Below are 27,723 nucleotides of genomic sequence, written 5' to 3'. Positions count from 1 at the left end.
GTTTTTTGTGTCGTACTTCATTATAGACTTCAGAAATGACTATCAGAGCATCATGGATGGATAGAGTCCTGAAATTGCTCCTGAAATTACAAGACAGTCTGGGGAGAAGAGTGAGGCAAAAAAAAAAAGTGATCCCTAGTTGCGTCTTTTTTTTTTTTTTTTCTCCACCCAGTCTGTAAGATTTTATGATCCCGCGATCATCGTGTCTCGCTCGTTTGTCGAGAGATTTCTGCAGACAATGAGCCGACAGCGGTTAGATATTGTTAAGCGAGGAGTGGAAAGTGTGTGTTTATACGTGTGTGTAAAATCCCCTACAGCTTCCGTGACACAGCCTGCAGCATAAGGGGAAACCCGAGTATCTAGACGCAGTGTGAGTGAGTCATTGTGGAAGTCTGTGTGTAACAAACACACACCATGTTTGTTCATGGTTATGTAAATGCCGATCTTGGCAGTTCTGCGTCGAAGAACGCAATATGTTAATACGCCGCTAATATGGCTCTGACGGTTAAAGGAATGGTTCAGCATATTGTGTGTGTGTGTTATAAATAACACCGCTGTATCATCTCCGGAGGTATGGGTTTAGTCCTCCAGGTCCAGCACGTGTCTAGGCGCTATGATGGTTGTTATTCCTCATTGTTAGACATGAGCGAGAGACTCGGTGAAATGTTTCTAACAAGCGCCTCAGTCTCGACATATTTAATTCATCGTCTCCAGAGTGTCGGTTTCGCTCTGTTCGCTCTCAGACGTCCGGCTGAACGTAGGCGTGTTCTCGCAGAACGTCGCTCGAGAGCATAACTGAAGGGTTTTGCTTTACTTCATAGCAAAATGTATTATTCATTGTTTTTTCTTGTTTGAACAGCTCTGTTTTTAGTGGTGGGGCCTCTGCATGCTCTTGCGACAAGGCTTTCGCAGATAGCTTTTCGCAGACAGTTGTAATTTATCGTTGAGCGGGGAGTAATAGGCGTGCGGGATGTTATTCACCGCCACAACGCAAGGGGGCGCGAAGTCGCGAAATCGCTAGGAGTAGTTGGTGGGTGTGGTTAGTGGAGTGTTTATCCTCCGGTTACTTATAATGACAAGAACTGGAGTCATATAGATGTACGTACTTCCTCGATCAACCGCTCTTCGTGCTGCTCCATCTTCGCTCGTGTTTTTAAAAATGGCGGTCGTGAAAACAAACCAAACTAGGAAAGTAGGGAAGCGGAAGTGCGTGTACAGCGGATGTAGAGTGGATCAATCAGAGCCCTCTTGTCTGCGACGCTGTCTGCGAGGCTTCTGCGGTGGTCACAATTTTTGGGAGGTGCGCGCAGAGCGTCTGCGAAGGGGGGGGCTACGCAGACGCCATCTGCGACGCCGTCTGCGAGGACTGCGTTGTCAGCATAAATTGGCCTTTAAAGATGCTCTGTGAATAATATTTTCGAATTTAGTAATAAATTCTGTGAAGTGTTTTTCTAGATTATAAAACTAAACCTTGCTCTGTGTGTGTGTGTGTGTGTGTGTTTCATTGCTTCTCCAGCTCTGGATGCGCGGGTGATCATGCGAGTGCCTGGTCCCCATTCGTGCGCTCGCTGACCCCTCACGTTTGGACCCTTTGAGCGGTCTCTGCGATGCAGCCATGAGTTCGGTGCTGTGGAGTCAGGAGAAGGGGGCGGGCAGCCCGCGGGATGACTGGCGCTTCTTCATGCTGCTGAAGGAGTGCGTGGTGGAGAAGGCGGCGCAGAAGGTGGTCCGTGTGCCGCGTGGCAGCCTGGGTCAAGTCTGCCCCGAGCGCACCACCCTGGGCCGCCCGCTGCCCCCCACCAAGGGCAAGCGCAGCCTGCGAATTCTGGATCAGAGCAACGTGGTGGCGAGCGTAGATGAGCGCGACGCGCTGGAGCTGGACGAGGCGCTGGCTGAGCTTCTCTTCCCCATCACCAACTGCGAGGAGCGCTACGGGCTGCTGTGCGACACAGCGCGTCTCCAACGGGCTCGCGCCATCCGCTGCGGCTCCAGGGTGCGAGTGCAGCTTCGCTCAGGTGACCCGCCGTTACCCGGCGTCGTCAGGTTCAAAGGAGCTCTGCTGCCTGACCGCGCCCTGTCAGGGATCTGGTTCGGTGTCGAGCTGCTGGTGAGGAGTGGGTTCGGGTCCTGGGTTTGGTTCGGTTTGCTTTATTTTGTATGTTTTGTTTAGTTGTGGGCTGTTGTCTTTTTTTTTTTTTATGCCTCCGCCACCGTAAGGTGCAGGAGGCGTTATGTTTTCGGGTTGTCCGTGCGTGCGTGCGTCTGTCCGTCCTGAAACCTTGTGAACGTGATATCTCAAAGGCGAATGAAAGGAATTTCACCAAACTTTCACCATCTGTGCGCTTCGGGACAAACATGAACTGATTAGATTTTGAGATCAAAAGGTCTAAGGTCAAGGTCACTGTGAGGTCAAATCTCTGTCCGAGAACCTTGTGAACACAATATCTCCAAGGCAAATGAAAGGAATTTCACCAAACTTTCACCATTTGTGCATTTGGGGACAAAGATAAACTGATTAGATTTTGAGGTTCAAAGGTCACAGGTCAAGATTACTGCGAGGTCAAATGTTCATCCCCAAATCACAACTTAATAAGGCGTGTAGTCTACCGGGCGGAGGCATCCCCATCGACACCGATGGCGTCGAGTTCTATCGAGTTGATCCTGCTTTAGCTTGGTGTGTGTGTCTGTGGTTGATGGTTGAGATTCTGGGCAGAAGCAGGGTGAGTAACCAGGACAATACTGCGTTTGTATGTGCCGTGCCGGGGGACGTGCTGTGTTGAAGATACCGTGTCCAGCTGCTCTGTTTCTCCATGTGGAAGATACACCATTCTCTCTCTCTCTCTCTCTCTCTCTCTCTCTCTCTCTCTCTCTCACCTCTGTGTGTCTCTCTCTCTCTCACACTTGTGTGTGTCTCTCTCTCTCTCTCTCACACTTGTGTGTGTCTCTCTCTCTCTCTCTCTCACTTGTGTGTGTGTGTGTGTCTCTCTCTCTCTCTCACTTGTGTGTGTGTGTGTGTCTCTCTCTCTCTCTCACCTGTGTGTCTCTCTCTCTCTCTCTCTCACCTGTGTGTGTCTCTCTCACCTGTGTGTCTCTCTCTCTCACCTGTGTCTCTCTCTCTCACCTGTGTGTGTGTCTCTCTCTCTCACCTGTGTGTGTGTCTCTCTCTCTCACCTGTGTGTGTGTCTCTCTCTCTCACCTGTGTGTGTGTCTCTCTCACCTGTGTGTGTGTGTGTCTCTCTCACCTGTGTGTGTGTGTGTCTCTCTCACCTGTGTGTGTGTGTGTCTCTCTCACCTGTGTGTGTGTGTGTCTCTCTCACCTGTGTGTGTGTGTGTCTCTCTCACCTGTGTGTGTGTGTGTCTCTCTCACCTGTGTGTGTGTGTGTCTCTCTCACCTGTGTGTGTGTGTGTCTCTCTCACCTGTGTGTGTGTGTGTCTCTCTCACCTGTGTGTGTGTGTGTCTCTCTCACCTGTGTGTGTGTGTGTCTCTCTCACCTGTGTGTGTGTGTCTCTCTCTCTCACCTGTGTGTGTGTGTCTCTCTCTCTCACCTGTGTGTGTCTCTCTCTCTCACCTGTGTGTGTGTGTCTCTCTCTCACCTGTGTGTGTGTCTCTCTCTCTCTCACCTGTGTGTGTCTCTCTCTCTCACCTGTGTGTGTGTGTCTCTCTCTCTCACCTGTGTGTGTCTCTCTCTCTCACCTGTGTGTGTGTCTCTCTCTCTCACCTGTGTGTGTCTCTCTCTCTCACCTGTGTGTGTGTCTCTCTCTCACCTGTGTGTGTGTCTCTCTCTCACCTGTGTGTGTGTCTCTCTCTCACCTGTGTGTGTGTCTCTCTCTCACCTGTGTGTGTGTCTCTCTCTCACCTGTGTGTGTGTCTCTCTCTCACCTGTGTGTGTCTGTATCTCACCTGTGTGTGTCTGTCTCTCTCTCACCTGTGTGTGTGTCTCTCTCACCTGTGTGTGTGTCTCTCTCACCTGTGTGTGTGTCTCTCTCACCTGTGTGTGTGTCTCTCTCACCTGTGTGTGTGTGTCTCTCTCACCTGTGTGTGTGTGTCTCTCTCACCTGTGTGTGTGTGTGTCTCTCTCTCACCTGTGTGTCTGTCTCTCTCTCACCTGTGTGTCTCTCTCTCTCACCTGTGTGTCTCTCTCTCTCACCTGTGTGTGTCTCTCTCTCTCTCAGCTGTGTGTGTGTCTCTCTCAGCTGTGTGTGTGTCTCTCTCAGCTGTGTGTGTGTGTCTCTCTCACCTGTGTGTGTGTGTCTCTCTCACCTGTGTGTGTGTGTCTCTCTCACCTGTGTGTGTGTGTCTCTCTCACCTGTGTGTGTGTCTCTCTCTCTCTCACCTGTGTGTGTGTCTCTCTCTCTCTCACCTGTGTCTCTCTCTCTCACCTGTGTGTGTGTGTCTCTCTCACCTGTGTGTGTGTGTCTCTCTCACCTGTGTGTGTGTGTCTCTCTCACCTGTGTGTGTGTCTCTCTCTCTCTCACCTGTGTGTGTGTCTCTCTCTCTCTCACCTGTGTCTCTCTCTCTCACCTGTGTGTGTGTGTCTCTCTCTCTCACCTGTGTGTGTCTCTCTCTCTCACCTGTGTGTGTCTCTCTCTCTCACCTGTGTGTGTCTCTCTCTCTCACCTGTGTGTGTCTCTCTCTCTCACCTGTGTGTGTGTCTCTCTCTCTCACCTGTGTGTGTCTCTCTCTCACCTGTGTGTGTCTCTCTCTCACCTGTGTGTGTCTGTCTCTCTCACCTGTGTGTCTGTCTCTCTCTCACCTGTGTGTGTGTCTCTCTCACACCTGTGTGTGTGTGTCTCTCACCTGTGTGTGTCTCTCTCACCTGTGTGTGTCTCTCTCACCTGTGTGTGTGTCTCTCTCACCTGTGTGTGTGTGTCTCTCTCACCTGTGTGTGTCTGTCTCTCTCTCACCTGTGTGTGTCTGTCTCTCTCACCTGTGTGTGTCTGTCTCTCTCACCTGTGTGTGTCTGTCTCTCTCACACCTGTGTGTGTGTCTCTCACCTGTGTGTGTGTCTCTCTCACCTGTGTGTGTGTCTCTCTCACCTGTGTGTGTGTCTCTCTCACCTGTGTGTGTGTCTCTCTCACCTGTGTGTGTGTGTCTCTCACCTGTGTGTGTGTCTCTCACCTGTGTGTGTGTGTCTCTCACCTGTGTGTGTGTCTCTCTCTCTCTCACCTGTGTGTCTCTCTCTCTCTCACCTGTGTGTCTCTCTCTCTCACCTGTGTGTGTGTCTCTCTCTCTCACCTGTGTGTGTGTCTCTCTCTCACCTGTGTGTGTGTCTCTCTCTCACCTGTGTGTGTCTGTCTCTCTCACCTGTGTGTGTCTGTCTCTCTCACCTGTGTGTGTCTGTCTCTCTCTCACCTGTGTGTGTCTGTCTCTCTCTCACCTGTGTGTGTGTCTCTCTCACCTGTGTGTGTGTCTCTCTCACCTGTGTGTGTGTCTCTCTCACCTGTGTGTGTGTCTCTCTCACCTGTGTGTGTGTCTCTCTCACCTGTGTGTGTGTCTCTCTCACCTGTGTGTGTCTGTCTCTCTCACCTGTGTGTGTCTGTCTCTCTCACCTGTGTGTGTCTCTCTCTCTCTCACCTGAGTGTGTGTCTCTCTCAGCTGTGTGTGTCTCTCTCTCTCACCTGTGTGTGTGTCTCTCTCTCTCTCACCTGTGTGTGTGTGTCTCTCTCACACCTGTGTGTGTGTGTCTCTCTCACCTGTGTGTGTGTCTCTCTCACCTGTGTGTGTGTGTCTCTCTCACCTGTGTGTGTCTCTCTCACCTGTGTGTGTCTCTCTCTCACCTGTGTGTGTCTCTCTCTCACCTGTGTGTGTGTGTCTCTCTCTCTCACCTGTGTGTGTGTGTCTCTCTCTCTCACCTGTGTGTGTCTCTCTCTCTCACCTGTGTGTGTCTCTCTCTCTCACCTGTGTGTGTCTCTCTCTCTCACCTGTGTGTGTGTCTCTCTCTCTCACCTGTGTGTGTCTCTCTCTCACCTGTGTGTGTCTCTCTCTCACCTGTGTGTGTCTGTCTCTCTCACCTGTGTGTCTGTCTCTCTCTCACCTGTGTGTGTGTCTCTCTCACACCTGTGTGTGTGTGTCTCTCACCTGTGTGTGTCTCTCTCACCTGTGTGTGTCTCTCTCACCTGTGTGTGTGTCTCTCTCACCTGTGTGTGTGTGTCTCTCTCACCTGTGTGTGTCTGTCTCTCTCTCACCTGTGTGTGTCTGTCTCTCTCACCTGTGTGTGTCTGTCTCTCTCACCTGTGTGTGTCTGTCTCTCTCACACCTGTGTGTGTCTCTCTCACCTGTGTGTGTGTCTCTCTCACCTGTGTGTGTGTCTCTCTCACCTGTGTGTGTGTCTCTCTCACCTGTGTGTGTGTCTCTCTCACCTGTGTGTGTGTCTCTCTCACCTGTGTGTGTGTGTCTCTCACCTGTGTGTGTGTCTCTCACCTGTGTGTGTGTGTCTCTCACCTGTGTGTGTGTCTCTCTCTCTCTCACCTGTGTGTCTCTCTCTCTCTCACCTGTGTGTCTCTCTCTCTCACCTGTGTGTGTGTCTCTCTCTCTCACCTGTGTGTGTGTCTCTCTCTCACCTGTGTGTGTGTCTCTCTCTCACCTGTGTGTGTCTGTCTCTCTCACCTGTGTGTGTCTGTCTCTCTCACCTGTGTGTGTCTGTCTCTCTCTCACCTGTGTGTGTCTGTCTCTCTCTCACCTGTGTGTGTGTCTCTCTCACCTGTGTGTGTGTCTCTCTCACCTGTGTGTGTGTCTCTCTCACCTGTGTGTGTGTCTCTCTCACCTGTGTGTGTCTGTCTCTCTCACCTGTGTGTGTCTGTCTCTCTCACCTGTGTGTGTCTCTCTCTCTCTCACCTGAGTGTGTGTCTCTCTCAGCTGTGTGTGTCTCTCTCTCTCACCTGTGTGTGTGTCTCTCTCTCTCTCACCTGTGTGTGTGTGTCTCTCTCACACCTGTGTGTGTGTGTCTCTCTCACCTGTGTGTGTGTCTCTCTCACCTGTGTGTGTGTGTCTCTCTCACCTGTGTGTGTCTCTCTCACCTGTGTGTGTCTCTCTCTCACCTGTGTGTGTCTCTCTCTCACCTGTGTGTGTGTGTCTCTCTCTCACCTGTGTGTGTGTGTCTCTCTCTCACCTGTGTCTCTCTCTCTCACCTGTGTGTCTCTCTCTCTCACCTGTGTGTCTCTCTCTCTCACCTGTGTGTGTCTCTCTCTCTCACCTGTGTGTGTCTCTCTCTCTCACCTGTGTGTGTCTCTCTCTCTCACCTGTGTGTGTCTCTCTCTCTCACCTGTGTGTGTGTCTCTCTCTCACCTGTGTGTGTGTCTCTCTCTCACCTGTGTGTGTCTCTCTCTCACCTGTGTGTGTGTCTCTCTCTCACCTGTGTGTGTCTGTCTCTCTCACCTGTGTGTGTCTGTCTCTCTCACACCTGTGTGTGTCTGTCTCTCTCACACCTGTGTGTGTCTGTCTCTCTCACACCTGTGTGTGTCTGTCTCTCTCACACCTGTGTGTGTCTGTCTCTCTCACACCTGTGTGTGTCTCTCTCTCTCACCTGTGTGTGTCTCTCTCTCTCACCTGTGTGTGTCTGTCTCTCTCACCTGTGTGTCTGTCTCTCTCACCTGTGTGTCTGTCTCTCTCACCTGTGTGTGTCTGTCTCTCTCACCTGTGTGTGTCTGTCTCTCTCTCACCTGTGTGTCTGTCTCTCTCTCACCTGTGTGTGTCTGTCTCTCTCACCTGTGTGTGTCTGTCTCTCTCACCTGTGTGTGTCTCTCTCTCACCTGTGTGTGTCTGTCTCTCTCTCACCTGTGTGTGTCTCTCTCTCACCTGTGTGTGTCTCTCTCTCACCTGTGTGTGTGTCTCTCTCTCTCACCTGTGTGTGTCTCTCTCTCTCACCTGTGTGTGTGTGTCTCTCTCTCTCACCTGTGTCTCTCTCTCTCACCTGTGTCTCTCTCTCTCTCACCTGTGTGTCTCTCTCTCTCACCTGTGTGTGTCTCTCTCTCTCACCTGTGTGTGTCTCTCTCTCTCACCTGTGTGTGTCTCTCTCTCTCACCTGTGTGTGTCTCTCTCTCTCACCTGTGTGTGTCTCTCTCTCTCACCTGTGTGTGTCTCTCTCTCACCTGTGTGTGTGTCTCTCTCTCACCTGTGTGTGTCTCTCTCTCTCACCTGTGTGTGTGTCTCTCTCTCTCACCTGTGTGTGTGTCTCTCTCTCACCTGTGTGTGTGTGTCTCTCTCTCTCACCTGTGTGTGTGTGTCTCTCTCTCTCACCTGTGTGTGTGTCTCTCTCTCACCTGTGTGTGTGTGTCTCTCTCTCTCACCTGTGTGTGTGTGTCTCTCTCTCTCACCTGTGTGTGTGTCTCTCTCTCTCACCTGTGTGTGTGTGTCTCTCTCTCTCACCTGTGTGTGTGTCTCTCTCTCTCACCTGTGTGTGTGTGTCTCTCTCTCTCACCTGTGTGTGTGTGTCTCTCTCTCTCACCTGTGTGTGTGTGTCTCTCTCTCTCACCTGTGTGTGTGTCTCTCTCTCTCACCTGTGTGTGTCTCTCTCTCTCACCTGTGTGTGTCTCTCTCTCTCACCTGTGTGTGTCTCTCTCTCTCACCTGTGTGTGTCTCTCTCTCACCTGTGTGTGTGTCTCTCTCTCACCTGTGTGTGTCTCTCTCTCTCACCTGTGTGTGTGTCTCTCTCTCTCACCTGTGTGTGTGTCTCTCTCTCTCACCTGTGTGTGTGTGTCTCTCTCTCTCACCTGTGTGTGTGTGTCTCTCTCTCTCACCTGTGTGTGTGTGTCTCTCTCTCTCACCTGTGTGTGTGTCTCTCTCTCTCACCTGTGTGTGTGTGTCTCTCTCTCTCACCTGTGTGTGTGTCTCTCTCACCTGTGTGTGTGTGTCTCTCTCACCTGTGTGTGTGTCTCTCTCACCTGTGTGTGTGTGTCTCTCACCTGTGTGTGTGTCTCTCACCTGTGTGTGTGTGTCTCTCACCTGTGTGTGTGTCTCTCTCTCTCTCACCTGTGTGTCTCTCTCTCTCTCACCTGTGTGTGTGTCTCTCTCTCTCACCTGTGTGTGTGTCTCTCTCTCACCTGTGTGTGTGTCTCTCTCTCACCTGTGTGTGTCTGTCTCTCTCACCTGTGTGTGTCTGTCTCTCTCACCTGTGTGTGTCTGTCTCTCTCTCACCTGTGTGTGTCTGTCTCTCTCTCACCTGTGTGTGTGTCTCTCTCACCTGTGTGTGTGTCTCTCTCACCTGTGTGTGTGTCTCTCTCACCTGTGTGTGTGTCTCTCTCACCTGTGTGTGTCTGTCTCTCTCACCTGTGTGTGTCTGTCTCTCTCACCTGTGTGTGTCTCTCTCTCTCTCACCTGAGTGTGTGTCTCTCTCAGCTGTGTGTGTCTCTCTCTCTCACCTGTGTGTGTGTCTCTCTCTCTCTCACCTGTGTGTGTGTGTCTCTCTCACACCTGTGTGTGTGTGTCTCTCTCACCTGTGTGTGTGTCTCTCTCACCTGTGTGTGTGTCTCTCTCACCTGTGTGTGTCTCTCTCACCTGTGTGTGTCTCTCTCTCACCTGTGTGTGTCTCTCTCTCACCTGTGTGTGTGTGTCTCTCTCTCACCTGTGTGTGTGTGTGTGTCTCTCTCTCTCACCTGTGTCTCTCTCTCTCACCTGTGTCTCTCTCTCTCACCTGTGTGTCTCTCTCTCTCACCTGTGTGTCTCTCTCTCTCACCTGTGTGTGTCTCTCTCTCTCACCTGTGTGTGTCTCTCTCTCTCACCTGTGTGTGTCTCTCTCTCTCACCTGTGTGTGTCTCTCTCTCTCACCTGTGTGTGTGTCTCTCTCTCACCTGTGTGTGTGTCTCTCTCTCACCTGTGTGTGTCTCTCTCTCACCTGTGTGTGTGTCTCTCTCTCACCTGTGTGTGTCTGTCTCTCTCACCTGTGTGTGTCTGTCTCTCTCACACCTGTGTGTGTCTGTCTCTCTCACACCTGTGTGTCTGTCTCTCTCACACCTGTGTGTGTCTGTCTCTCTCACACCTGTGTGTGTCTGTCTCTCTCACACCTGTGTGTGTCTCTCTCTCTCACCTGTGTGTGTCTCTCTCTCTCACCTGTGTGTGTCTGTCTCTCTCACCTGTGTGTCTGTCTCTCTCACCTGTGTGTCTGTCTCTCTCACCTGTGTGTGTCTGTCTCTCTCACCTGTGTGTGTCTGTCTCTCTCTCACCTGTGTGTCTGTCTCTCTCTCACCTGTGTGTGTCTGTCTCTCTCACCTGTGTGTGTCTGTCTCTCTCACCTGTGTGTGTCTCTCTCTCACCTGTGTGTGTCTGTCTCTCTCTCACCTGTGTGTGTCTCTCTCTCACCTGTGTGTGTCTCTCTCTCACCTGTGTGTGTGTCTCTCTCTCTCACCTGTGTGTGTGTGTCTCTCTCTCTCACCTGTGTCTCTCTCTCTCACCTGTGTCTCTCTCTCTCTCACCTGTGTGTCTCTCTCTCTCACCTGTGTGTGTCTCTCTCTCTCACCTGTGTGTGTCTCTCTCTCTCACCTGTGTGTCTCTCTCTCTCACCTGTGTGTGTGTCTCTCTCTCTCACCTGTGTGTGTGTCTCTCTCTCTCACCTGTGTGTGTGTCTCTCTCTCTCACCTGTGTGTGTGTGTCTCTCTCTCTCACCTGTGTGTGTGTGTCTCTCTCTCTCACCTGTGTGTGTGTGTCTCTCTCTCTCACCTGTGTGTGTGTGTCTCTCTCTCTCACCTGTGTGTGTGTCTCTCTCTCACCTGTGTGTGTGTGTCTCTCTCTCTCACCTGTGTGTGTGTGTCTCTCTCTCTCACCTGTGTGTGTGTGTCTCTCTCTCTCACCTGTGTGTGTGTGTGTCTCTCTCTCACCTGTGTGTGTCTGTCTCTCTCTCACCTGTGTGTGTGTCTGTCTCACCTGTGTGTGTGTGTCTCTCTCACCTGTGTGTGTGTGTCTCTCTCTCACCTGTGTGTCTGTCTCTCTCTCACCTGTGTGTGTGTGTCTCTCTCTCACCTGTGTGTGTGTGTCTCTCTCTCACCTGTGTGTGTCTGTCTCTCTCTCACGTGTGTGTCTGTCTCTCTCTCACCTGTGTGTGTCTGTCTCTCTCTCACGTGTGTGTCTGTCTCTCTCTCACCTGTGTGTGTCTGTCTCTCTCTCACCTGTGTGTCTCTCTCTCTCACCTGTGTGTGTCTCTCTCTCTCACCTGTGTGTGTGTCTCTCTCTCTCACCTGTGTGTGTGTGTCTCTCTCTCTCACCTGTGTGTGTGTGTCTCTCTCTCTCACCTGTGTGTGTGTGTGTCTCTCTCTCTCACCTGTGTGTGTGTCTCTCTCTCACCTGTGTGTGTGTGTCTCTCTCACCTGTGTGTGTGTCTCTCTCACCTGTGTGTGTGTCTCTCTCTCACCTGTGTGTGTCTGTCTCTCTCTCACCTGTGTGTGTGTGTCTCTCTCACCTGTGTGTGTCTGTCTCTCTCTCACCTGTGTGTGTCTGTCTCTCTCTCACCTGTGTGTGTCTGTCTCTCTCTCTCACCTGTGTGTGTCTGTCTCTCTCTCTCACCTGTGTGTGTCTCTCTCTCTCACCTGTGTGTGTGTGTCTCTCTCACCTGTGTGTCTGTCTCTCTCTCACCTGTGTGTGTCTGTCTCTCTCTCACCTGTGTGTGTCTGTCTCTCTCTCACCTGTGTGTGTCTGTCTCTCTCTCTCACCTGTGTGTGTCTGTCTCTCTCTCACCTGTGTGTGTCTCTCTCTCTCACCTGTGTGTGTGTCTCTCTCTCTCACCTGTGTGTGTGTCTCTCTCTCTCACCTGTGTGTGTGTCTCTCTCTCTCACCTGTGTGTGTGTCTCTCTATCTCACCTGTGTGTGTGTGTCTCTCTCTCTCACCTGTGTGTGTGTGTCTCTCTCTCTCACCTGTGTGTGTGTGTCTCTCTCTCTCACCTGTGTGTGTCTCTCTCTCTCACCTGTGTGTGTGTCTCTCTCTCACCTGTGTGTGTGTGTCTCTCTCTCACCTGTGTGTGTGTGTCTCTCTCTCTCACCTGTGTGTGTGTGTCTCTCTCTCTCACCTGTGTGTGTGTGTCTCTCTCTCTCACCTGTGTGTGTGTGTGTCTCTCTCTCACCTGTGTGTGTCTGTCTCTCTCTCACCTGTGTGTGTGTCTGTCTCACCTGTGTGTGTGTGTCTGTCTCACCTGTGTGTGTGTGTCTCTCTCACCTGTGTGTGTGTGTCTCTCTCTCACCTGTGTCTGTCTCTCTCTCACCTGTGTGTGTGTGTGTCTCTCTCTCACCTGTGTGTGTCTGTCTCTCTCTCACCTGTGTGTGTCTGTCTCTCTCTCACCTGTGTGTGTCTGTCTCTCTCTCACCTGTGTGTCTCTCTCTCTCACCTGTGTGTGTCTCTCTCTCTCACCTGTGTGTGTGTCTCTCTCTCTCACCTGTGTGTGTGTGTGTCTCTCTCTCTCACCTGTGTGTGTGTGTCTCTCTCTCTCACCTGTGTGTGTGTCTCTCTCTCTCACCTGTGTGTGTGTGTCTCTCTCACCTGTGTGTGTGTGTCTCTCTCACCTGTGTGTGTGTGTCTCTCTCACCTGTGTGTGTGTGTCTCTCTCACCTGTGTGTGTGTGTCTCTCTCTCACCTGTGTGTGTCTGTCTCTCTCTCACCTGTGTGTGTGTCTCTCTCACCTGTGTGTGTGTGTCTCTCTCACCTGTGTGTGTGTGTCTCTCTCTCACCTGTGTGTGTCTGTCTCTCTCTCACCTGTGTGTGTGTGTCTCTCTCTCACCTGTGTGTGTGTGTGTCTCTCTCTCACCTGTGTGTGTGTCTCTCTCACCTGTGTGTGTGTGTCTCTCTCACCTGTGTGTGTGTGTCTCTCTCTCACCTGTGTGTGTGTGTGTCTCTCTCACCTGTGTGTGTCTCTCTCACCTGTGTGTGTGTCTCTCTCTCACCTGTGTGTGTCTCTCTCTCACCTGTGTGTGTCTCTCTCTCACCTGTGTGTGTGTCTCTCTCTCACCTGTGTGTGTGTCTCTCTCTCACCTGTGTGTGTGTCTCTCTCTCACCTGTGTGTGTGTCTCTCTCTCACCTGTGTGTGTGTCTCTCTCTCACCTGTGTGTGTCTGTCTCTCTCTCACCTGTGTGTCTGTCTCTCTCTCACCTGTGTGTGTGTCTCTCTCTCTCACCTGTGTGTGTGTGTCTCTCTCTCTCACCTGTGTGTGTGTCTCTCTCTCTCACCTGTGTGTGTGTGTCTCTCTCTCTCACCTGTGTGTGTGTGTCTCTCTCTCTCACCTGTGTGTGTGTCTCTCTCTCTCACCTGTGTGTGTGTCTCTCTCTCTCTCACCTGTGTGTGTGTGTCTCTCTCTCTCTCACCTGTGTGTGTGTGTCTCTCTCTCTCTCACCTGTGTGTGTGTGTCTCTCTCTCTCACCTGTGTGTGTGTGTCTCTCTCTCACCTGTGTGTGTGTGTCTCTCTCTCACCTGTGTGTGTGTGTCTCTCTCTCTCACCTGTGTGTGTGTGTCTCTCTCTCTCACCTGTGTGTGTGTCTCTCTCTCTCACCTGTGTGTGTGTGTCTCTCTCACCTGTGTGTGTCTCTCTCACCTGTGTGTGTGTCTCTCACCTGTGTGTCTCTCTCTCTCACCTGTGTGTCTCTCTCTCACGTGTGTCTCTCACCTGTGTGTCTCTCACCTGTGTGTGTCTCTCACCTGTGTGTGTCTCTCACCTGTGTGTGTCTCTCACCTGTGTGTGTGTCTCTCTCACCTGTGTGTGTGTCTCTCTCACCTGTGTGTGTCTCTCTCTCACCTGTGTGTGTCTGTCTCTCTCTCACCTGTGTGTGTCTGTCTCTCTCTCACCTGTGTGTGTCTGTCTCTCTCTCTCACCTGTGTGTGTCTGTCTCTCTCTCACCTGTGTGTGTCTCTCTCTCTCACCTGTGTGTGTCTCTCTCTCTCACCTGTGTGTGTGTCTCTCTCTCTCACCTGTGTGTGTGTCTCTCTCTCTCACCTGTGTGTGTGTCTCTCTCTCTCACCTGTGTGTGTGTGTCTCTCTCTCTCACCTGTGTGTGTGTGTGTCTCTCTCTCTCACCTGTGTGTGTGTGTCTCTCTCTCTCACCTGTGTGTGTGTGTGTCTCTCTCTCTCACCTGTGTGTGTGTGTCTCTCTCTCACCTGTGTGTGTGTGTCTCTCTCTCACCTGTGTGTGTGTGTCTCTCTCTCTCACCTGTGTGTGTGTGTCTCTCTCTCTCACCTGTGTGTGTGTGTGTCTCTCTCTCACCTGTGTGTGTCTGTCTCTCTCTCACCTGTGTGTGTGTCTGTCTCACCTGTGTGTGTGTGTCTCTCTCACCTGTGTGTGTGTGTGTCTCTCTCTCACCTGTGTCTGTCTCTCTCTCACCTGTGTGTGTGTGTCTCTCTCTCACCTGTGTGTGTCTGTCTCTCTCTCACGTGTGTGTCTGTCTCTCTCTCACCTGTGTGTGTCTCTCTCTCACCTGTGTGTGTGTCTCTCTCACCTGTGTGTGTGTCTCTCTCACCTGTGTGTGTGTCTCTCTCTCACCTGTGTGTGTGTCTCTCTCTCACCTGTGTGTGTGTCTCTCTCTCACCTGTGTGTGTCTGTCTCTCTCTCACCTGTGTGTCTGTCTCTCTCTCACCTGTGTGTGTGTCTCTCTCTCTCACCTGTGTGTGTGTGTCTCTCTCTCTCACCTGTGTGTGTGTCTCTCTCTCTCACCTGTGTGTGTGTCTCTCTCTCTCACCTGTGTGTGTGTGTCTCTCTCTCTCACCTGTGTGTGTGTGTCTCTCTCTCTCACCTGTGTGTGTGTGTCTCTCTCTCTCACCTGTGTGTGTGTCTCTCTCTCTCTCACCTGTGTGTGTGTGTCTCTCTCTCTCTCACCTGTGTGTGTGTGTCTCTCTCTCTCTCACCTGTGTGTGTGTCTCTCTCTCTCACCTGTGTGTGTGTCTCTCTCTCACCTGTGTGTGTGTCTCTCTCTCTCACCTGTGTGTGTGTGTCTCTCTCTCTCACCTGTGTGTGTGTGTCTCTCTCTCTCACCTGTGTGTGTGTGTCTCTCTCTCTCACCTGTGTGTGTGTGTCTCTCTCTCTCACCTGTGTGTGTGTCTCTCTCTCTCACCTGTGTGTGTGTGTCTCTCTCACCTGTGTGTGTCTCTCTCACCTGTGTGTGTGTCTCTCACCTGTGTGTCTCTCTCTCTCACCTGTGTGTCTCTCTCTCACGTGTGTCTCTCACCTGTGTGTCTCTCACCTGTGTGTGTCTCTCACCTGTGTGTGTGTCTCTCTCACCTGTGTGTGTGTCTCTCTCACCTGTGTGTGTCTCTCTCTCACCTGTGTCTGTCTCTCTCTCACCTGTGTGTGTCTGTCTCTCTCTCACCTGTGTGTGTCTGTCTCTCTCACCTGTGTGTGTCTCTCTCACCTGTGTGTGTGTCTCTCACCTGTGTGTCTCTCTCTCTCACCTGTGTGTCTCTCTCTCACCTGTGTGTGTCTCTCACCTGTGTGTGTCTCTCACCTGTGTGTGTGTCTCTCTCACCTGTGTCTGTCTCTCTCTCACCTGTGTGTGTCTGTCTCTCTCTCACCTGTGTGTGTCTCTCTCTCTCACCTGTGTGTGTGTCTCTCTCTCTCTCACCTGTGTGTGTGTGTCTCTCTCTCTCTCACCTGTGTGTGTGTGTCTCTCTCTCTCTCACCTGTGTGTGTGTCTCTCTCTCTCTCACCTGTGTGTGTGTGTCTCTCTCTCTCTCACCTGTGTGTGTGTGTCTCTCTCTCACCTGTGTGTGTGTGTCTCTCTCTCACCTGTGTGTGTGTCTCTCTCTCACCTGTGTGTGTGTGTCTCTCTCTCTCACCTGTGTGTGTGTGTCTCTCTCTCTCACCTGTGTGTGTGTGTCTCTCTCTCTCACCTGTGTGTGTGTGTCTCTCTCACCTGTGTGTGTCTCTCTCACCTGTGTGTGTGTCTCTCACCTGTGTGTCTCTCTCTCTCACCTGTGTGTCTCTCTCTCACGTGTGTCTCTCACCTGTGTGTCTCTCACCTGTGTGTGTCTCTCACCTGTGTGTGTCTCTCACCTGTGTGTGTGTCTCTCTCACCTGTGTGTGTGTCTCTCTCACCTGTGTGTGTCTCTCTCTCACCTGTGTCTGTCTCTCTCTCACCTGTGTGTGTCTGTCTCTCTCTCACCTGTGTGTGTCTGTCTCTCTCTCACCTGTGTGTGTCTGTCTCTCTCTCACCTGTCTGTCTCTCTCTCACCTGTGTGTCTCTCTCTCACCTGTGTGTGTGTCTCTCTCTCTCACCTGTGTGTGTGTCTCTCTCTCTCACCTGTGTGTGTGTCTCTCTCTCTCACCTGTGTGTGTGTGTCTCTCTCTCTCACCTGTGTGTGTGTGTCTCTCTCTCTCACCTGTGTGTGTGTGTCTCTCTCTCACCTGTGTGTGTGTCTCTCTCTCTCACCTGTGTGTGTGTCTCTCTCTCTCACCTGTGTGTGTGTCTCTCTCTCTCTCACCTGTGTGTGTGTGTCTCTCTCTCTCTCACCTGTGTGTGTGTGTCTCTCTCTCTCTCACCTGTGTGTGTGTGTCTCTCTCTCTCTCACCTGTGTGTGTGTCTCTCTCTCTCACCTGTGTGTGTGTGTCTCTCTCTCTCACCTGTGTGTGTGTGTCTCTCTCTCTCACCTGTGTGTGTGTGTCTCTCTCTCACCTGTGTGTGTGTCTCTCTCTCACCTGTGTGTGTGTCTCTCTCTCTCACCTGTGTGTGTGTGTCTCTCTCTCTCACCTGTGTGTGTGTGTCTCTCTCTCTCACCTGTGTGTGTGTGTCTCTCTCTCTCACCTGTGTGTGTGTCTCTCTCTCTCACCTGTGTGTGTGTGTCTCTCTCTCTCACCTGTGTGTGTGTGTCTCTCTCACCTGTGTGTGTGTGTCTCTCTCTCACCTGTGTGTGTGTGTCTCTCTCACCTGTGTGTGTCTCTCTCACCTGTGTGTGTCCTGTCTCTCTCACCTGTGTGTGTCTGTCTCTCTCTCACCTGTGTGTGTCTGTCTCTCTCTCACCTGTGTGTGTCTGTCTCTCTCTCACCTGTGTGTGTCTGTCTCTCTCTCACCTGTGTGTGTCTGTCTCTCTCTCACCTGTGTGTGTCTGTCTCTCTCTCACCTGTGTGTGTGTGTCTGTCTCTCTCTCACCTGTGTGTGTGTCTGTCTCTCTCTCACCTGTGTGTCTGTCTCTCTCTCTCACCTGTGTGTCTGTCTCTCTCTCTCTCACCTGTGTGTCTCTCTCTCTCACCTGTGTGTGTCTCTCTCTCTCACCTGTGTGTGTGTCTCTCTCTCTCACCTGTGTGTGTGTCTCTCTCTCACCTGTGTGTGTGTGTCTCTCTCACCTGTGTGTGTGTCTCTCTCACCTGTGTGTGTGTCTCTCTCACCTGTGTGTGTGTCTCTCACCTGTGTGTGTCTCTCACCTGTGTGTGTGTCTCTCACCTGTGTGTGTGTCTCTCTCTCTCACCTGTGTGTGTCTCTCTCTCTCACCTGTGTGTGTCTCTCTCTCTCACCTGTGTGTGTGTCTCTCTCTCTCACCTGTGTGTCTCTCTCTCTCACCTGTGTGTGTGTCTCTCACCTGTGTGTGTGTCTCTCACCTGTGTGTGTGTCTCTCACCTGTGTGTGTGTCTCTCACCTGTGTGTGTGTCTCTCTCTCTCACCTGTGTGTGTCTCTCTCTCTCACCTGTGTGTGTCTCTCTCTCTCACCTGTGTGTCTCTCTCTCTCACCTGTGTGTGTCTCTCTCACCTGTGTGTGTCTCTCTCACCTGTGTGTGTCTCTCTCTCTCACCTGTGTGTGTCTCTCTCTCTCACCTGTGTGTGTCTCTCTCTCTCACCTGTGTGTCTCTCTCTCTCACCTGTGTGTGTCTCTCTCTCTCACCTGTGTCTCTCTCTCTCTCACCTGTGTGTCTCTCTCTCTCACCTGTGTGTGTCTCTCTCTCACCTGTGTGTGTCTCTCTCACCTGTGTGTGTCTCTCTCTCACCTGTGTGTGTCTCTCTCTCACCTGTGTGTGTCTCTCTCTCTCACCTGTGTGTGTCTCTCTCTCTCACCTGTGTGTGTCTCTCTCTCTCACCTGTGTGTGTGTCTCTCTCTCTCACCTGTGTGTGTGTCTCTCACCTGTGTGTGTGTCTCTCTCACCTGTGTGTGTGTCTCTCTCACCTGTGTGTCTCTCTCACCTGTGTGTGTCTCTCACCTGTGTGTGTGTGTCTCACCTGTGTGTGTGTGTCTCACCTGTGTGTGTGTCTCTCTCTCTCACCTGTGTGTGTCTCTCTCTCTCACCTGTGTGTGTGTCTCTCTCACCTGTGTGTGTGTCTCTCTCACCTGTGTGTGTGTCTCTCTCACCTGTGTGTGTCTCTCTCACCTGTGTGTCTGTCTCTCTCACCTGTGTGTCTCTCTCTCTCACCTGTGTGTCTCTCTCTCTCACCTGTGTGTCTCTCTCTCTCACCTGTGTGTCTCTCTCTCACCTGTGTGTGTGTCTCTCTCTCACCTGTGTGTCTCTCTCTCTCACCTGTGTGTCTCTCTCTCTCACCTGTGTGTCTCTCTCTCTCACCTGTGTGTCTCTCTCACCTGTGTGTGTGTCTCTCTCACCTGTGTGTGTGTGTCTCTCTCACCTGTGTGTGTGTCTCTCACCTGTGTGTGTCTCTCTTTCTCACCTGTGTGTGTCTCTCTCTCTCACCTGTGTGTGTCTCTCTCACCTGTGTGTGTGTCTCTCTCACCTGTGTGTGTGTCTCTCTCACCTGTGTGTGTGTGTCTCTCTCACCTGTGTGTGTGTGTCTCTCTCACCTGTGTGTGTCTCTCTCTCTCACCTGTGTGTGTCTCTCTCTCTCACCTGTGTGTGTGTCTCTCTCACCTGTGTGTGTGTCTCTCTCACCTGTGTGTGTGTCTCTCTCACCTGTGTGTGTCTCTCTCTCTCACCTGTGTGTGTCTCTCTCTCTCACCTGTGTGTCTCTCTCACCTGTGTGTGTGTCTCTCTCACCTGTGTGTGTGTCTCTCTCACCTGTGTGTGTGTCTCTCTCACCTGTGTGTGTGTCTCTCTCACCTGTGTGTGTGTCTCTCTCACCTGTGTGTGTCTCTCTCTCTCACCTGTGTGTGTCTCTCTCACCTGTGTGTGTGTCTCTCTCACCTGTGTGTGTGTCTCTCTCACCTGTGTGTGTGTCTCTCTCACCTGTGTGTGTCTCTCTCTCTCACCTGTGTGTCTCTCTCACCTGTGTGTGTGTCTCTCTCACCTGTGTGTGTGTCTCTCTCACCTGTGTGTGTGTCTCTCTCACCTGTGTGTGTCTCTCTCTCTCACCTGTGTGTGTCTCTCTCTCTCACCTGTGTGTGTCTCTCTCACCTGTGTGTGTCTCTCTCACCTGTGTGTGTCTCTCACCTGTGTGTGTGTCTCTCTCACCTGTGTGTGTGTCTCTCTCACCTGTGTGTGTGTGTCTCTCTCTCACCTGTGTGTGTCTGTCTCTCTCTCACCTGTGTGTGTGTCTCTCTCACCTGTGTGTGTGTGTCTCTCTCACCTGTGTGTGTGTGTCTCTCTCTCACCTGTGTGTGTCTGTCTCTCTCTCACCTGTGTGTGTGTGTCTCTCTCTCACCTGTGTGTGTGTGTGTCTCTCTCTCACCTGTGTGTGTGTCTCTCTCACCTGTGTGTGTGTGTCTCTCTCACCTGTGTGTGTGTGTCTCTCTCTCACCTGTGTGTGTCTCTCTCACCTGTGTGTGTCTCTCTCTCACCTGTGTGTGTCTCTCTCTCACCTGTGTGTGTCTCTCTCTCACCTGTGTGTGTGTCTCTCTCTCACCTGTGTGTGTGTCTCTCTCTCACCTGTGTGTGTGTCTCTCTCTCACCTGTGTGTGTGTCTCTCTCTCACCTGTGTGTGTGTCTCTCTCTCACCTGTGTGTGTCTGTCTCTCTCTCACCTGTGTGTCTGTCTCTCTCTCACCTGTGTGTGTGTCTCTCTCTCTCACCTGTGTGTGTGTGTCTCTCTCTCTCACCTGTGTGTGTGTCTCTCTCTCTCACCTGTGTGTGTGTGTCTCTCTCTCTCACCTGTGTGTGTGTGTCTCTCTCTCTCACCTGTGTGTGTGTCTCTCTCTCTCACCTGTGTGTGTGTCTCTCTCTCTCTCACCTGTGTGTGTGTGTCTCTCTCTCTCTCACCTGTGTGTGTGTGTCTCTCTCTCTCTCACCTGTGTGTGTGTGTCTCTCTCTCTCACCTGTGTGTGTGTGTCTCTCTCTCACCTGTGTGTGTGTGTCTCTCTCTCACCTGTGTGTGTGTGTCTCTCTCTCTCACCTGTGTGTGTGTGTCTCTCTCTCTCACCTGTGTGTGTGTCTCTCTCTCTCACCTGTGTGTGTGTGTCTCTCTCACCTGTGTGTGTCTCTCTCACCTGTGTGTGTCTCTCACCTGTGTGTCTCTCTCTCTCACCTGTGTGTCTCTCTCTCACGTGTGTCTCTCACCTGTGTGTCTCTCACCTGTGTGTGTCTCTCACCTGTGTGTGTCTCTCACCTGTGTGTGTCTCTCACCTGTGTGTGTGTCTCTCTCACCTGTGTGTGTGTCTCTCTCACCTGTGTGTGTGTCTCTCTCACCTGTGTGTGTCTCTCTCTCACCTGTGTGTGTCTGTCTCTCTCTCACCTGTGTGTGTCTGTCTCTCTCTCACCTGTGTGTGTCTGTCTCTCTCTCTCACCTGTGTGTGTCTGTCTCTCTCTCACCTGTGTGTGTGTGTCTCTCTCTCTCACCTGTGTGTGTGTGTGTCTCTCTCTCTCACCTGTGTGTGTGTGTCTCTCTCTCTCACCTGTGTGTGTGTGTGTCTCTCTCTCTCACCTGTGTGTGTGTGTCTCTCTCTCACCTGTGTGTGTGTGTCTCTCTCTCACCTGTGTGTGTGTGTCTCTCTCTCTCACCTGTGTGTGTGTGTCTCTCTCTCTCACCTGTGTGTGTGTGTGTGTCTCTCTCTCACCTGTGTGTGTCTGTCTCTCTCTCACCTGTGTGTGTGTCTGTCTCACCTGTGTGTGTGTGTCTCTCTCTCTCACCTGTGTGTGTGTCTCTCTCTCTCACCTGTGTGTGTGTGTCTCTCTCACCTGTGTGTGTCTCTCTCACCTGTGTGTGTGTCTCTCACCTGTGTGTCTCTCTCTCTCACCTGTGTGTCTCTCTCTCACGTGTGTCTCTCACCTGTGTGTGTCTCTCACCTGTGTGTGTCTCTCACCTGTGTGTGTGTGTCTCTCACCTGTGTGTGTGTCTCTCTCACCTGTGTGTGTGTCTCTCTCACCTGTGTCTGTCTCTCTCTCACCTGTGTGTGTCTCTCTCTCTCACCTGTGTGTGTGTCTCTCTCTCTCACCTGTGTGTGTGTCTCTCTCTCTCACCTGTGTGTGTGTGTCTCTCTCTCTCACCTGTGTGTGTGTGTGTCTCTCTCTCTCACCTGTGTGTGTGTGTCTCTCTCTCTCACCTGTGTGTGTGTGTGTCTCTCTCTCTCACCTGTGTGTGTGTGTCTCTCTCTCACCTGTGTGTGTGTGTCTCTCTCTCACCTGTGTGTGTGTGTCTCTCTCTCTCACCTGTGTGTGTGTGTCTCTCTCTCTCACCTGTGTGTGTGTGTGTCTCTCTCTCACCTGTGTGTGTCTGTCTCTCTCTCACCTGTGTGTGTGTCTGTCTCACCTGTGTGTGTGTGTCTCTCTCACCTGTGTGTGTGTGTGTCTCTCTCTCACCTGTGTCTGTCTCTCTCTCACCTGTGTGTGTGTGTCTCTCTCTCACCTGTGTGTGTCTGTCTCTCTCTCACGTGTGTGTCTGTCTCTCTCTCACCTGTGTGTGTCTCTCTCTCACCTGTGTGTGTCTCTCTCTCACCTGTGTGTGTGTCTCTCTCACCTGTGTGTGTGTCTCTCTCTCACCTGTGTGTGTGTCTCTCTCTCACCTGTGTGTGTGTCTCTCTCTCACCTGTGTGTGTCTGTCTCTCTCTCACCTGTGTGTCTGTCTCTCTCTCACCTGTGTGTGTGTCTCTCTCTCTCACCTGTGTGTGTGTGTCTCTCTCTCTCACCTGTGTGTGTGTCTCTCTCTCTCACCTGTGTGTGTGTCTCTCTCTCTCACCTGTGTGTGTGTGTCTCTCTCTCTCACCTGTGTGTGTGTGTCTCTCTCTCTCACCTGTGTGTGTGTGTCTCTCTCTCTCACCTGTGTGTGTGTCTCTCTCTCTCTCACCTGTGTGTGTGTGTCTCTCTCTCTCTCACCTGTGTGTGTGTGTCTCTCTCTCTCTCACCTGTGTGTGTGTCTCTCTCTCTCACCTGTGTGTGTGTCTCTCTCTCACCTGTGTGTGTGTGTCTCTCTCTCACCTGTGTGTGTGTGTCTCTCTCTCTCACCTGTGTGTGTGTCTCTCTCTCTCACCTGTGTGTGTGTGTCTCTCTCTCTCACCTGTGTGTGTGTGTCTCTCTCTCTCACCTGTGTGTGTGTCTCTCTCTCTCACCTGTGTGTGTGTGTCTCTCTCACCTGTGTGTGTCTCTCTCACCTGTGTGTGTGTCTCTCACCTGTGTGTCTCTCTCTCTCACCTGTGTGTCTCTCTCTCACGTGTGTCTCTCACCTGTGTGTCTCTCACCTGTGTGTGTCTCTCACCTGTGTGTGTCTCTCACCTGTGTGTGTGTCTCTCTCACCTGTGTGTGTGTCTCTCTCACCTGTGTGTGTCTCTCTCTCACCTGTGTCTGTCTCTCTCTCACCTGTGTGTGTCTGTCTCTCTCTCACCTGTGTGTGTCTGTCTCTCTCACCTGTGTGTGTGTGTCTCTCTCACCTGTGTGTGTGTCTCTCACCTGTGTGTGTGTCTCTCACCTGTGTGTCTCTCTCTCTCACCTGTGTGTCTCTCTCTCACCTGTGTGTGTCTCTCACCTGTGTGTGTCTCTCACCTGTGTGTGTGTCTCTCTCACCTGTGTCTGTCTCTCTCTCACCTGTGTGTGTCTGTCTCTCTCTCACCTGTGTGTGTCTCTCTCTCTCACCTGTGTGTGTGTCTCTCTCTCTCTCACCTGTGTGTGTGTGTCTCTCTCTCTCTCACCTGTGTGTGTGTGTCTCTCTCTCTCTCACCTGTGTGTGTGTCTCTCTCTCTCTCACCTGTGTGTGTGTGTCTCTCTCTCTCTCACCTGTGTGTGTGTGTCTCTCTCTCACCTGTGTGTGTGTGTCTCTCTCTCACCTGTGTGTGTGTCTCTCTCTCACCTGTGTGTGTGTGTCTCTCTCTCTCACCTGTGTGTGTGTGTCTCTCTCTCTCACCTGTGTGTGTGTGTCTCTCTCTCTCACCTGTGTGTGTGTGTCTCTCTCACCTGTGTGTGTCTCTCTCACCTGTGTGTGTGTCTCTCACCTGTGTGTCTCTCTCTCTCACCTGTGTGTCTCTCTCTCACGTGTGTCTCTCACCTGTGTGTCTCTCACCTGTGTGTCTCTCACCTGTGTGTGTCTCTCACCTGTGTGTGTGTCTCTCTCACCTGTGTGTGTGTCTCTCTCACCTGTGTGTGTCTCTCTCTCACCTGTGTCTGTCTCTCTCTCACCTGTGTGTGTCTGTCTCTCTCTCACCTGTGTGTGTCTGTCTCTCTCTCACCTGTGTGTGTCTGTCTCTCTCTCACCTGTCTGTCTCTCTCTCACCTGTCTGTCTCTCTCTCACCTGTGTGTCTCTCTCTCACCTGTGTGTGTGTCTCTCTCTCTCACCTGTGTGTGTGTCTCTCTCTCTCACCTGTGTGTGTGTCTCTCTCTCTCACCTGTGTGTGTGTGTCTCTCTCTCTCACCTGTGTGTGTGTGTCTCTCTCTCTCACCTGTGTGTGTGTGTCTCTCTCTCACCTGTGTGTGTGTCTCTCTCTCTCACCTGTGTGTGTGTCTCTCTCTCTCACCTGTGTGTGTGTCTCTCTCTCTCTCACCTGTGTGTGTGTGTCTCTCTCTCTCTCACCTGTGTGTGTGTGTCTCTCTCTCTCTCACCTGTGTGTGTGTGTCTCTCTCTCTCTCACCTGTGTGTGTGTCTCTCTCTCTCACCTGTGTGTGTGTGTCTCTCTCTCTCACCTGTGTGTGTGTGTCTCTCTCTCTCACCTGTGTGTGTGTGTCTCTCTCTCACCTGTGTGTGTGTGTCTCTCTCTCTCACCTGTGTGTGTGTCTCTCTCTCACCTGTGTGTGTGTCTCTCTCTCACCTGTGTGTGTGTGTCTCTCTCTCACCTGTGTGTGTGTGTCTCTCTCTCTCACCTGTGTGTGTGTGTCTCTCTCTCTCACCTGTGTGTGTGTGTCTCTCTCTCTCACCTGTGTGTGTGTGTCTCTCTCTCTCACCTGTGTGTGTGTGTCTCTCTCTCTCACCTGTGTGTGTGTGTCTCTCTCACCTGTGTGTGTGTGTCTCTCTCTCACCTGTGTGTGTGTGTCTCTCTCACCTGTGTGTGTCTCTCTCACCTGTGTGTGTCCTGTCTCTCTCACCTGTGTGTGTCTGTCTCTCTCTCACCTGTGTGTGTCTGTCTCTCTCTCACCTGTGTGTGTCTGTCTCTCTCTCACCTGTGTGTGTCTGTCTCTCTCTCACCTGTGTGTGTCTGTCTCTCTCTCACCTGTGTGTGTGTCTGTCTCTCTCTCACCTGTGTGTGTGTCTGTCTCTCTCTCACCTGTGTGTCTGTCTCTCTCTCTCACCTGTGTGTCTCTCTCTCTCACCTGTGTGTCTCTCTCTCTCACCTGTGTGTCTCTCTCTCTCACCTGTGTGTGTCTCTCTCTCTCACCTGTGTGTGTGTCTCTCTCTCTCACCTGTGTGTGTGTCTCTCTCTCACCTGTGTGTGTGTCTCTCTCACCTGTGTGTGTGTCTCTCTCACCTGTGTGTGTGTCTCTCACCTGTGTGTGTCTCTCACCTGTGTGTGTGTCTCTCACCTGTGTGTGTGTCTCTCTCTCTCACCTGTGTGTGTCTCTCTCTCTCACCTGTGTGTGTCTCTCTCTCTCACCTGTGTGTGTGTCTCTCTCTCTCACCTGTGTGTCTCTCTCTCTCACCTGTGTGTGTGTCTCTCACCTGTGTGTGTGTCTCTCACCTGTGTGTGTGTCTCTCACCTGTGTGTGTGTCTCTCACCTGTGTGTGTGTCTCTCTCTCTCACCTGTGTGTGTCTCTCTCTCTCACCTGTGTGTGTCTCTCTCTCTCACCTGTGTGTCTCTCTCTCTCACCTGTGTGTGTCTCTCTCACCTGTGTGTGTCTCTCTCTCTCACCTGTGTGTGTCTCTCTCTCTCACCTGTGTGTGTCTCTCTCTCTCACCTGTGTGTCTCTCTCTCTCACCTGTGTGTGTCTCTCTCTCTCACCTGTGTCTCTCTCTCTCTCACCTGTGTGTCTCTCTCTCTCACCTGTGTGTGTCTCTCTCACCTGTGTGTGTCTCTCTCTCACCTGTGTGTGTCTCTCTCTCTCACCTGTGTGTGTCTCTCTCTCTCACCTGTGTCTCTCTCTCTCACCTGTGTGTGTCTCTCTCTCTCACCTGTGTGTGTGTCTCTCACCTGTGTGTGTGTCTCTCTCACCTGTGTGTGTGTCTCTCTCACCTGTGTGTCTCTCTCACCTGTGTGTGTCTCTCACCTGTGTGTGTGTGTCTCACCTGTGTGTGTGTGTCTCACCTGTGTGTGTGTGTCTCACCTGTGTGTGTGTCTCTCTCTCTCACCTGTGTGTGTCTCTCTCTCTCACCTGTGTGTGTGTCTCTCTCACCTGTGTGTGTGTCTCTCTCACCTGTGTGTGTGTCTCTCTCACCTGTGTGTGTCTCTCTCACCTGTGTGTCTGTCTCTCTCACCTGTGTGTCTCTCTCTCTCACCTGTGTGTCTCTCTCTCTCACCTGTGTGTCTCTCTCTCTCACCTGTGTGTCTCTCTCTCTCACCTGTGTGTGTGTCTCTCTCTCACCTGTGTGTCTCTCTCTCTCACCTGTGTGTCTCTCTCTCTCACCTGTGTGTCTCTCTCTCTCACCTGTGTGTCTCTCTCACCTGTGTGTGTGTCTCTCTCACCTGTGTGTGTGTGTCTCTCTCACCTGTGTGTGTGTCTCTCACCTGTGTGTGTCTCTCTTTCTCACCTGTGTGTGTCTCTCTCTCTCACCTGTGTGTGTCTCTCTCACCTGTGTGTGTCTCTCTCACCTGTGTGTGTGTCTCTCTCACCTGTGTGTGTGTCTCTCTCACCTGTGTGTGTGTGTCTCTCTCACCTGTGTGTGTGTGTCTCTCTCACCTGTGTGTGTCTCTCTCTCTCACCTGTGTGTGTGTCTCTCTCACCTGTGTGTGTGTCTCTCTCACCTGTGTGTGTGTCTCTCTCACCTGTGTGTGTCTCTCTCTCTCACCTGTGTGTGTCTCTCTCTCTCACCTGTGTGTGTCTCTCTCTCTCACCTGTGTGTCTCTCTCACATGTGTGTGTGTCTCTCTCACCTGTGTGTGTGTCTCTCTCACCTGTGTGTGTGTCTCTCTCACCTGTGTGTGTGTCTCTCTCACCTGTGTGTGTGTCTCTCTCACCTGTGTGTGTCTCTCTCTCTCACCTGTGTGTGTCTCTCTCACCTGTGTGTGTGTCTCTCTCACCTGTGTGTGTGTCTCTCTCACCTGTGTGTGTGTCTCTCTCACCTGTGTGTGTGTCTCTCTCACCTGTGTGTGTCTCTCTCTCTCACCTGTGTGTCTCTCTCACCTGTGTGTGTGTCTCTCTCACCTGTGTGTGTGTCTCTCTCACCTGTGTGTGTGTCTCTCTCACCTGTGTGTGTGTCTCTCTCACCTGTGTGTGTCTCTCTCTCTCACCTGTGTGTGTCTCTCTCTCTCACCTGTGTGTGTCTCTCTCACCTGTGTGTGTCTCTCTCACCTGTGTGTGTGTCTCTCTCACCTGTGTGTGTGTGTGTCTCTCTCACCTGTGTGTGTGTGTGTCTCTCTCACCTGTGTGTGTGTGTCTCTCTCACCTGTGTGTGTGTGTCTCTCTCACCTGTGTGTGTGTGTCTCTCTCACCTGTGTGTGTCTCTCTCTCTCACCTGTGTGTGTCTCTCTCTCTCACCTGTGTGTGTGTCTCTCTCACCTGTGTGTGTGTCTCTCTCACCTGTGTGTGTGTCTCTCTCACCTGTGTGTGTCTCTCTCTCTCACCTGTGTGTCTCTCACCTGTGTGTGTGTCTCTCTCACCTGTGTGTGTGTCTCTCTCACCTGTGTGTGTGTCTCTCTCACCTGTGTGTGTGTCTCTCTCACCTGTGTGTGTGTCTCTCTCACCTGTGTGTGTCTCTCACCTGTGTGTGTGTCTCTCTCTCTCTCACCTGTGTGTGTCTCTCTCTCTCACCTGTGTGTGTGTCTCTCACCTGTGTGTGTGTCTCTCTCACCTGTGTGTCTCTCTCACCTGTGTGTCTCTCTCTCTCACCTGTGTGTCTCTCTCTCTCACCTGTGTGTGTCTCTCTCTCTCTCACCTGTGTGTGTGTCTCTCTCTCACCTGTGTGTCTCTCTCTCTCACCTGTGTGTCTCTCTCTCTCACCTGTGTGTCTCTCTCACCTGTGTGTGTGTCTCTCTCACCTGTGTGTGTGTGTCTCTCTCACCTGTGTGTGTCTCTCTCACCTGTGTGTGTCTCTCTCACCTGTGTGTGTCTGTCTCTCTCACCTGTGTGTGTCTCTCTCTCTCACCTGTGTGTGTCTCTCTCACCTGTGTGTGTCTCTCTCACCTGTGTGTGTCTCTCTCACCTGTGTGTGTGTCTCTCTCACCTGTGTGTGTCTCTCTCACCTGTGTGTGTCTCTCTCTCTCACCTGTGTGTGTCTCTCTCTCTCACCTGTGTGTGTCTCTCTCTCTCACCTGTGTGTGTCTCTCTCTCTCACCTGTGTGTGTCTCTCTCACCTGTGTGTGTGTCTCTCTCACCTGTGTGTGTCTCTCTCTCTCACCTGTGTGTGTGTCTCTCTCTCTCACCTGTGTGTCTCTCTCTCTCACCTGTGT

At 52.0% G+C, this 27,723-nt stretch overlaps 1 protein-coding gene across 2 annotated transcripts in view; it reads left to right on the top strand.

The window, feature by feature from the left end:
• The window catches only part of cylda (cylindromatosis (turban tumor syndrome), a), a 141,972-nt gene that overhangs the window by 18,643 nt on the left and 95,606 nt on the right, over window positions 1-27,723 (top strand). For both annotated transcript variants that reach the window (XM_060912000.1, XM_060912001.1), the window contains exon 2: window positions 1,517-2,107. In XM_060912000.1, coding sequence (XP_060767983.1) covers window positions 1,616-2,107 — 492 coding nt within the window. In that variant the 5' untranslated portion in view covers window positions 1,517-1,615. The remainder of the gene's footprint in view (window positions 1-1,516; window positions 2,108-27,723) is intronic.

The sequence above is a fragment of the Neoarius graeffei genome, chromosome 27 (genome assembly GCF_027579695.1).
Source record: "Neoarius graeffei isolate fNeoGra1 chromosome 27, fNeoGra1.pri, whole genome shotgun sequence".
Lineage (NCBI taxonomy): Eukaryota > Metazoa > Chordata > Actinopteri > Siluriformes > Ariidae > Neoarius > Neoarius graeffei.
This window is presented reverse-complemented; position numbering and strand designations above follow the sequence as displayed.